This window comes from Pteropus vampyrus, unplaced genomic scaffold, assembly GCF_000151845.1.
Source record: "Pteropus vampyrus isolate Shadow unplaced genomic scaffold, Pvam_2.0 Scaffold22, whole genome shotgun sequence".
NCBI lineage: Eukaryota > Metazoa > Chordata > Mammalia > Chiroptera > Pteropodidae > Pteropus > Pteropus vampyrus.
Genome location: NW_011888803.1, coordinates 13,183,415 through 13,194,700, shown reverse-complemented (window position 1 = coordinate 13,194,700; position 11,286 = coordinate 13,183,415). Strand labels below are relative to the sequence as shown.

The 11,286-nt window shown below is 37.0% G+C and overlaps 1 protein-coding gene across 2 annotated transcripts in view; it reads left to right on the top strand.

Annotated features, from left to right (window-relative positions):
* The window catches only part of TGFBR3 (transforming growth factor beta receptor 3), a 182,920-nt gene that overhangs the window by 11,698 nt on the left and 159,936 nt on the right, over positions 1-11,286 (top strand). Inside the window, exon 2 of one of the 2 annotated variants that reach the window (XM_011355638.2) lies at positions 10,195-10,374. In XM_011355638.2, the coding sequence (XP_011353940.1) occupies positions 10,287-10,374 (88 nt within the window). In that variant the 5' untranslated portion in view covers positions 10,195-10,286. Of the gene's footprint in view, positions 1-10,194; positions 10,375-11,286 lie in introns of those variants that run through there. The other variant, XM_023528097.1, reaches the window with a different exon arrangement.

The window sequence follows — 11,286 nt, the reverse complement described above, 5'->3', positions numbered from 1 at the left end:
TCCCTGACCCCCTATCTAAAATAACATCCCTCCTTTCATCACTCTTCTTAATCTGCTTTATTTTTCTTCATGGGACTTATTGCCACTTGACATATTATGTATCTATTGTCTGTCTCCCCCATTAGAAGGTAAACTCCATGAAACAGTGTCATGTTTAGTTCCCTGCTGTGTCTCCAGTTCAATGAATAGTGCCTGGAACAAGGTAGATGCTAATAAATGTTTGTCGAATGAATGAATGCAGTAAAGTAAAACTGCCAATTGAGCCTTGAGTCCTTGATTTCAAAACGAGATAACATCCCTTATGTCAGATCTAATCACACTTTGCACTACCAGAACGTGACTGTCTGCAGGGCCTGGTTGACGACTATAGTGGAGGAGTTCCTGTTTGTGGTGATGAAGAACATGGGCTGTAGAATCAGACAGACCTGGGCTCCAATGCTGGTGCCCGGACTGATTAGCTGGTGACTTTGGGGTTGTTTAGTGTCTTGAAGCCTTACTTTTCTCACTATAGAGTAAAGGGTATCTGTTCCCTTGGGTTGTTGAGAAGATGAAATGAGAAATTATGAAAAATGCAGGAAGTGCTCAGTAGTTGGTAGCTGAGAAGTTTTGTGGGGTGAGAAGAAGAAAGCAGGGTGTTAGCCTTTAATAGGAAGGAGAATGTGGTATAAACACATGAACAACCACAGAATAATTACAAAGCAGCATGTGGACAAGTCTTGGCTCTGCTAACTAGCTGTGTAACTGTGGGCCACTCATTGAGCCTTTCTAATTCTTGGTTTGCTAATCTGTAAAATTAAAGGGTTGGAGTAGATGTTATTTATTTCTAACATTCAGAGTTGGTACTGAGTAGAAGATAACATGGAACCAATTATATACGAAATGTCAAGGAGATAATGTTCACAGTGGGATGGGATTAATCAAAAGTGGCTTTTGGTATGATACATAGAATGAATAGAGGTAATGGAGTTTGAGGAATGGAATAAACATGGCAGTTTTGATAAAAGGGGCAGACCTGATGAAATTCAAGTTTATGTGTGCTTACATTGTTCGCAAGATAATTCTTTTAAATATTTTTGTTTATTAAATTATGTATTAAAAGTAGCTAATATAGTATTAGTATAGACATACCTTAAAGATGTAGTGGGTTTGGTTCCAGACCACCACAATAAAGTGAATATTGCGATAAAGTAAGTCATACAAATTTTTTGGCTTCCTGGTTTATATAAAAGTTATGTTAACCCTATACTGTAGTCTGTTTAGTGTGCAATAGCATTATGTATAAAAATACAATGTACATATCTTAGTTAAAAAATAGTCGATTGCTAAAAAATGCTAATTATCATCTGAGCCTGTTGGAGAAATGATAGGTTTGCTTCATGCAGGGTTGTCACAAACATTCACTTTGTAAAATAAACACAGTATCTACGAAGCACAAGAAAGCAGGACTCAATGAAACAAGGTATGCCTGTATTTTATTTACACTTGTGTTGTCAAGTTGAATGTTTTTCTTAGATAATACTTTCCAGCTTTGTTAAGTCATTCCTGCCAGGTATTACGTGATTATGTGTTTTATATTTTCACAAGTGTGTCTGAAGTCTCATTTTATAGGGGAGATTCAGCATTAGTTGTTAGTCCATATAACGACAATTATAAGTAGGATATAGAATAAAAGATTTTCTTTTTAATCTCTTCATATTGGAGATGAAGAAATTAAAGCCCAGAATGAAGTGACTTGTCTGAGCTTGTAAAACGTGTTGATACCAGAACTCCTGCTTGTCCTGTTCCTTTGAGACTGCCTGAGGTATAGGTTCTTTCTTACATACAACTCTTATTTGTTGGTTTATCATTTATTATTGAGAAATGTTCTGATAATTCACCATCCCTCCATATTACTTTTAATTGTAATGTACACAATAGTATTTTATACTTGCTATCGATTATGGTACCTTTAGTAGATGCCTACTGTGTGCCAACTGGCAAGCTAGGTAGACTGTGATACCTCTTTCTGGAGTAAACAGATAAGTGGGAAAGCCATACCTGGTAGGAAGCAATTACATAAAGATTTACCTGCGGCGTTGAATTGCACTACATTCCAGGTGTCCAGGTTTAACTTCCTCTGAGGAAATCAGAGGAGGCTTCCCTGTAGAAATAACTCTTATACACAGACCTGAGACCTGTAGATGTTGGAAAGTGGCCATGTTAGGGGGATCATGGAAGGCCACTGAGTTCCAACACAGTGAACATCGCTTCTGGAAGCAAGGGCTTGGCCATGCTGTGGGACCGAATTGAGGCCAGTGTGGTTGGAACATGCAGAGGATGAGGTCGGACTAAGTAGGCAACATCCAGCAGCCGTGTGAAGGGTTTTCGTCTTTACTCTGACAGCAGTGGGCAACCATGGAAGGGTTTTAATTCTTAATGTTTCACATGCCTGGCCTGCTGAGCCCTTTCCTCACCAGATAATGTCAGTTAAAGGAAATGTATCTATTGAGGGATTACCTCCACTCAAAAGAAATGATTTTATACTGGAAGTCAGTGAGGGAAATCAAAGAGATCCTTAATTGCAATTAGCGAAATAGTCTTTTGCTAGAGTTTATTCTGAATTCATATATTTGCAGAATCCCCATGCATGTAAGTAAACATGTGAATCATATATTTTAGTTAAATTACTATATAGTACATAAAATAGTCTCCTGGAAGTCTAGTAAATGTTGCTTCCCCAAAGCTTTTATTAATGGCCTGGTGCTTGCTCGGGCCTAAAGGATGATGACTGGTATCCTGAGAATATTCAGATGTGCTGACTTTCCCTGGAATAATTGCAGGTTGATGATTTAATAAGCCCTTGTGGTGAGAGCTGATTCTTCACACCAGGCAGCTTGGTTGGTTTGGTGGCAGTACCAGGCTGAGTTCCTCAGCCCCCTGGCTAAACCCCTGAAGTGAATTTGAGAGTCTTAAGGTACAATTGAGGGCTGTACAGCCAGATTGATTTAACTTACGCCAGAGATGCTGAGCAGTACCTTTACCACCCTTTTGGAACAGCTTTGCCATGTTACACCTATCTTTAGGATTCATATCTTGTATTGAGTTTGGAATCATTATTTTTTTGGTGATAGAGGAAATTGTTGAAATTCTAGTGGATGAAGTCTAATCCTAAAGTTAATGCAAACTTTGATATAAACTATTATGTATATTATCTTGGTACTAGTAGTTTGCTTGGTTCTTTTAAAGTCTAGATGTATTTTAACTACAAAAACTCGAGTGCATTATTTTTTAAAGAAGTACTGTGTGGGCCAGGTATTGTTTTGGGTACCATGCCCGTATTTTATTGCAAGTTGTAATCAAAAGATCATTACCTTTTTACAGGTGGGGGGTGGGTGATGGAGGCTAAATGACTTGTCTAGTGTAACACTGGATAAGCCAGGTTTGGAACCCTCAAGTATAGTTCTCTATTAATTCTAGCTTAAAATTATAAGCAACAGAAATCTTTGAATGCAAAAATATTAAATGTGAAAGGTGGTTCTTGGAATATTGCAGGGGTGAGTGAAATATCTGTCCTGGTTTGTGAACCTGAACCAAACATGGTCTTTCACAGAAATGTAATCATGCCCACCCTCCCCTTTCTGCTGTTTTTACTTGAGCAGTGAGGTCTGTTATACTTGGGATAGAAGGGCTTTTAAGGCCTGACTGAAGGTCAGCCCCAAGGAACCTAAGAATGCTGGTGCCAGAAAAGTGTCGGTCTTACCCTCAGCCAGGAATGAGGGTGGACCAAGCCTGGAGGTGCAGGGGAGACTGGAGTCCAGCTTCTCTGCATGTCTCATACCCTCTGTGCCCGCTGCCTCCCTTCCCACTGGGTCTTCATGTGGAATTCCTGCCCATAAGCACAGGTAGTTCAAGAGTAATTCTTTTTTTCCCTTGCTATTGGCAGCCACAGAATATTGGGACTTTAATTAATCTTAGGCCTCAGGAAAATAATTCTCTTTGGTAGAGACAACCTGCTAATGATAAATAATGATAGCTTTTATACTGTTACATGTAAAGTCTCATTTGATTCTTGCAATAACCCTGTGATGTAGGTAAGCTTATTTTGTTATCGTCTTAGACATGAAGAAACTGAGGCTCCATTTTGCAATAACCCTGTGATGTAGGTAAGCTTATTTTGTTATCGTCTTAGACATGAAGAAACTGAGGCTAAACCTCTTTTCTTATCCAACCTGTTCTGAGTCTTAACTGATCTTTCATGCACTTTGCGTTCTTCCATTCTGTCCTCCATACAGTACCCAGGGAAATCTTTATTTATTCATTTTTAATTTTTTCTCCATTATTGAGCTTCAATTGATTTGCTGTTGTATAAATTTAAGGTATACAATATAATAATCTGATATATGTCTATATTGCAAAATAATTACCACAGTAAGTTGAATTATAATCCATCACCTCCCTTAGTCACAAAAAATTTTTTCCTTGCGATGAGAACTTTTAAGATTTATTCTCTTTGCAACTTGCAAATGTACAATACAATATTGTTAATTATAGTTCTCATGTTGTTCATGACTTATTTATCTTATAACTGGAAGTTTGTACCTTCTGACCACCATCACCCATTTCCCCTTCCCCTATCCCTCACCTCTGGCAACCCACCATCTGTTCTTTGTTTCTGTGAGTTTGGTATTTTTAGACTTCGCATGTGAGATCGTACAGTAGTTGTCTTTCTCTCTCTGACTTATTTCACGTAGCATAATGCCCACAAGTTCTATCCATGTTGTTGCAAATGGCAGGATTTCCTTCTTTTTTTTAATGGCTGAGTAATATTCTATTGTGTACATTTTCTTTATCTATTAATCCTTGGTGAACACAAGTTGTTTCTATGTCTTGGCTAGTGTACATAATGTTACAGTGAACATGGGGGTGCAGATATTTCTTCAGCATAATGATTTACTTTCCTTTGGGTATATATGTCCGGAAGTGGAATTGTTTGCTCTGTTTTTAATTTTATGAGGAACTTCTCTACTGTTTTCTATAGTGCCTGTACCAGGGAAATCTTTAAAAACTCAACTGGATCATACCACTTTCTTGCTTAAACCTTATTCCTCCCCTGTCCCTTTCGGCTTTATAACTATGTTCCCTCCTGCATCAGGGACTTATCATGGTTCATGTACCTGAAGGTCATCCCTCATTCGACCTTTTAAATCTTTACTTATCTTCCAGGTTGTGGATACTTTTTCTTTAGAGCTTTTATCATAGTGTGTAATTGCATATTTGTGATTATTAGTTGGTTTATTTCATCTGTAAGCCCACGAGGACAAAGAATATGTCCCTTTGGCGATTATGTTCCTGTTGCCTGGCATGGAATAAACGGTAAATAAAGATTTATTGAAGGAAGAAATGAATCCCAGGAAATTAAATATCTTGCCTAATATAGTAAATAGTGTTAGTTTTATAAGAATATAAGCTCCATGATGGCAGGATTTTTGCCTTTTTTTTTTTCCCCCTTGGCATCTTCAACAGTGCCTGGCTCATTGTAGAAGATGTTTCTTGAATATTGATTGTTCTTAGACATGATTCCAAAGATTGCTTATCCAGACCCTGGACCTTTCTTCTCTTTGTGCCAAATCTGTCTGAAAATAGGGATTTGGAGTTATCCTGTTTCTCTGTGCAGTAGAGAAATCTGAGAGTTGCTGCTGTGACTCAGAAAGGTGGCTTTACTTTTCTGTATACAGGTCTCAAAGGGCATCCAAATGTCATCAGACAAACAACAGTATCTCTTTTACATCCTGTACACCCCTTTTTACCAGCTGCCAAGCTAGGTATTGATGTCATCTATCCTGCCTCTTTTCTAAATCCCCTGAATAACATGTTGAATAGCCATCAGAACAGTTCTTCTACCAGCTTTCATTTAACCATTTGCAGACTTAACAATATATATATATACATATATATATATTTTTTTTTCCCAAAAAATTCACTTAAGTGGCAGAGTAGAAACCTTTTAATGATCTCTTAGAAAACTGTTTCATGTTTAAGGCACCAGAAACTCAGATGTTATTTACTATTTGAGTTTAGGGAATGATAATGTTGTTATTTTACTTGCTGTGTTCCTGTCTTTAAGATCATCAAATTTGTTGAATACTTTCCCAGTTGGGAGCTGAACGGTCTTAGTGTTAAGATTTAACAACGCACAGGTTTGTGCTTCATCTCACCCTTTGCATTTTCAAAGAACTTGGAATCATATAGCATTACCAAAGATTGTTCATTTATTATAGCTGCCACTCACAGTTCTGAAGTCAAGTCACAGCTTGTGATCAGTAATGATTCGTACAGAGTGCATATGTCAACATGGAAGTACCAATATCTGATGGCAGTCATGGCAGGTTTTTCCCTCCCTCTCAGAAAAAGCTTTCTGTTTTCAGAGACTGAATATTGAATATCAAGGGTTTCTACTTTGTGATGATAGGCCTAGAGCTGGGAGGTGGAGTGCTGGTCGTGGAAGGACTCAGTTGCTAGTCTTGACTCTGCTGTATAATTTTGGGCAAGAGCTGTGGGCTTGGGGATTGGGCTCTTCTTCATCAATGAAATCATGCTGACCTCTTCCAACTTTAAAAGCTGTTCACATACCTTTATCATGCTAATTCTTTCAATAGAGGAATTGATTGGCTGCAAGTTAATTGTAAATTTGTTCTAATTTTAAATAATCTCATGTGTATGTAGCCAGTTGTGTTAGCCACCTAGGGGGGATTCAGTAATTTTTCTTGCTGGCTTTTAGCCGACTGCAAGACATCATTTTGCCATGTTTTCCCTCTAAGATCAAGATTTGCTCTTTAAAAAACATGCTGGTCAACCCAGGGAATACTATTCTCAACCAATTCCTTTTGAACATTAGATTAACCCATGATGGTTTTCAGGACTTGTTTGGGTTGAGTGATTTCAGCTAATCCCACTCTTTACTCATGCACTCTGTTGGATCACTCATAGACACAGAGGAACTCTGAAATTAGTGGAATTAGTTTTACATTCATCTTTTTAATTTATCATTTAAAAATCCATTAAACTCTCACTCAGAATTTTTTTCTGTTCATTTGTGTATACTAAAAGTTCTGGTACCCTTTGATGGAACATATTACTTTGAAATATGGGCAAATGACTAGACCCCAAATTGTTCTTTCAAGATTTCAGAGTACCCTATTTGTATTTCTAAGGGAAGCATTTAGTTCATAAAGTCCAAGGAGATTCAGTGAGGTTAGAGAACCAAGGTGGGGAGTCCCTGATCTTTGCAAATTGAGTGTGATAAAACTTCACAGAAGAAAGAGGAGTCTGTAATTCCCTCATTTAACTTCAGATCTGTAATTTTTTCGGAAGCCTTCGATTATCCAGCATTTTTCTGGTTGAGGAGCTGATCCCTAAGTTGTGTGTGAAGGCGCTGATGCGTGCAAGTCTTGGCCCTCACTGGCATTCCACTGAGTGGGAGCGACACACTTCCCTTTCTGTTCTCTTCCGCCTTAGGATCCTGTCACCACATTGGGAAGATTAGACAACACCTCCCTGCAGTTTATTTTCTTTTTGAACAAGTTACATTATGGAGGGACTTTTAAGCTAAAAGAAGAAAAGCACCCTCTTTGTTAGAAGCAGCAGTGTGTAGTTTCAACTTGTCTTGGACTTCCTCGGAGATGTTTTAGGAGATGTTTTAAGATCCGGTGTAAACTTGCTGTGGTTTGCCTTTGGGCATCGCACTGTTTAGCTTGGCTCTATTATATCTGTAATTGCTGTATTTTAATAATTGCCCAATATTCTTGTCAGCAATTTGCAGTCTATATTTTTAATAGAACTGTTTGCCTTTCTTTTCCACAGGTTCATTCAGACCTGGTTTAAGCCCCTGGATTAACGAGCACAGTCCCACAGACCCTCTGCAGCTGCAGGAAGGGGGTGACACAAGCTCATTAAATAGTCTCACAAGCCTTGTGCTGGTTATAAGGTTATGTGTTCCATAAATCCTCTGGGAAGCCATCTTCTTCTGAGATCTCTTTATAATGTTTGCTTTATGAAAACTGCCTTTGCATTTGCTGAAATAGCATATTTTTTTTAAGAAAGTATTTTCCTTATCAATCCATTCAGGAAGTCTCACTTTTTGAAGGTAGCAAATAGGGACAAATCCTTTTTGCTGTTATTGACTTTTTAAGTTAGCAGAAATTTCCATTTCATCTGAGATGATGTGGAGTTACAATGACAGAAATGTTGGACTCCAAGGGATGATTGAAGTCAGTTTCGTGGCTTCCAAAATTATCTCTATAATTTAGTCAGTTTTTGAGATAAGACCATTGTGCCCCCAGCGACTTATACTTCAGCTTGACTGGCAATTTCGTTCTTTTAGTGATTCCATTCTTTAGCTTATCTCCTTTTTGTATCTGTTGAATGTTTATTTTTTAGTAGGTAAAAGATTCGAACTGGTTTTGCACTAGCTAAAAATTACATAAATAACCACACCCTAATTTCTTCACTTTATTGGCATAAATATACCTCAAAAAAGAACGGCCAAGTGGTGATAATAATAGTTAACATTTATCGATTGCTTATTATATGCTTGGCACTGTTTTAAGTATTATATATATAATTGAGCAGTGTTTGTGTGTGTGTGTGTGTGTGTGTGTGTGTGTGTGTGTGTGTGTTCATTTATTCCCCATAAAAGCTTGCCCATAGATAGGTTCATTTATGCAGACCAGCCCACCATCACCCATTTGGTAGGTGACAGAGTGGATCCACACCTAGGCAGACTTTTAACTGCCATCATAATGTATATTCTATTCATAGTAAGCCTGTAATCACTATTATATACCGAGGTTGAACCACAGTGCCTCCTGCATATACAATAATTTAGTTTCAAGATGTATTTAAAATTTTAGTTTTGAAATTAGATCTTTATTGTTATTATTTCTGCATAAGTAATACTTGTAAAACCCAAATAGCACAAAACCCAAATGGGAATTCACTGAAAAGGCTCCTGGTTCCTTCCACCACTGTCCGCCAATCATTTTTTTTCTCTCCTCATAGACAATCAGCATTATTACTGCAAAGAGCCATTTTCATTATCTTTCTCTTAACACTTGATGCAGTGAACTAAGACTAATTAATTAGAAACTCATTTTGCTGTTGTTTTTATATTTTTGTATGGTATCTGCAAGTGCCCAAACTGGATTTGTCTCTGGATAGCAAGCTCGTTCTGTGGATGGTATTTCCTAGGAGAGGGTAACAGGGCTGCAACCCTGGATATTTGAGATGGTTCCTGGGAATTACTTGATCCAACCTTGCCCAGGACTTAGATAAGGCAGGGTCTTTGTGCTTTTATTTAGTTGTTGGGCATCTTTTATCCCTGATGAGAAGGAATCATGTCCTTAAACAATTCTTGGAACATAGTAGGTGCTCAATAAATGTTGAAATGAATAACAGCGGTTTGTGCCAGGCTCAGGGATATAGGGCTGGAAAATATACTTTGAAGTGTCTAAATGGGACAATTTTTAGGGCCATAGAAGGGATATTCAAGTTAAGCAAACCACCATAACACTTGCTGTTCAAGGTTCTATAGGAAAAGGTTAGAAATGACCTCTGGATCCTCTAGTTCAGTAATCAGATAGTCTCAGATGGGGTTAAGAGACGGGAAAGACTTTTCTCCCGTTAAAATATTAGCAAACATTTCAAATAAGAATTTTGCCTTTTAATGGTTCTTTATTTTCCAGATCGGGTCTGAATGTATTTTAATTTGATTTTTGTGGCAACTCTGCAACAAAAATTTACAACATTAGATTCTCTAATCAGGGGTTGTTTGGGTTTTCTCGTTAGCCCTAGAGAATTCATGTATTGTCATTGATTACTTTAGTGCTATAATATAACTGGTGATGTTATAGGTGCACCTTCATTTTCTTCTATAATCCTGAAAATTTTATATAAAGCAAAAGATTTAAAATTTCAAAAATACGCATGTCGTTGCAAAAGTATTGCTATACAAATTTTTTTTAAAAAAGTTATTTAGCTATACAAATATTTATTAGGTAATTATAATCCCCACCTCAGTTTACTTGAGTGCTGTCTCTGCATCTTTTAAGACAAATTTATCTTATACTTTTAAGAAATTCTTCATTTCATTCTAATGTATGTTTATGAAAAGAAGTTCCTGCATTAATTTTTCTTCTTGCAATATGCTTATTTTTACAGGCAATTTGAAAATTGGAAAGGAAGATTTTAAGGCCACTTCTGATTTGGAAAGGCTGTCTGTGATCTGAAGAAGTACAAGCTGAAGTGACTGAATGAGACACACTTTTGGAGAAATAAAAATGACTTCTCATTATGTGATTGCCACGTTTGCCCTGATGAGTTCCTGTTTAGCCACTACAGGTAAGTCGTATCATATTAACTACATGTTTATTATATTCTTTTGGATATATTTTTCCTCAGTTTTTTCAGTTTAGTAAAACTTAGGACATGTGAAATTTATGTAAAACTTGAGTATTTATGTTCTTTAGAGAAATAAAATATTTTACTACTATGCAGATACATAGTATGTTTGCCTATGTTCTATTTTAATAGACTGGTACTAGTGTTCTAACGTTCTAATGTCAGTGATAGAGATACCTAACCAACCTTCAGTATTGATGTGTGTAGAAAACAAATAGGCTAGTTGTTTAATCCCACTTAATTTTGTTACATGCATAGATTGCATTTACTTTCTTGTCCTAAATAAGAATTTTAAGAAAGCCTTTTTGTTCTTTATTATAAAATAAATAGATCTTCTAGAAAGAGGAGACATACTGCCTAGCAGCCTGGCATAGGCTGCTTAGAAGGTATTTAATTTTGCCTGTTTCAAATATTTTGATATGTAACTTTAAAAAAAGTATAGAAGTATACCTCAGAATGTGAGGTTGGAGGTGAGAAGAAGGAAATGACTTGGTTGGAACATTGTTGTTTAAATAAGAGTGTCGGATCCCCCACATCAACCTCTTAGTGTTGGCAGTTAGGGTTACTTAACAAATTTAGAGGCTTGATTTGCTCTGTTTTGTTGTAATTTATTTTGTGTCTGTTCTATAATGGGGTACGTAAAACTAGTTTGTTGGGTCAGTTCTGGAAGCTGGCTGGTTTCAACAGGAAATATATGGACTTGAAAAATGACTAATCTCTTGGTTTTTGCTATTGAAATCACATACAGTTGAGATGATAGTTATGATAACAATTTATTGAGTGTGCACTACAGCCAGGCACTGGGCTAAATTATATAGACTATAACAAGAAATAAAGATATTCTTTTTTCAT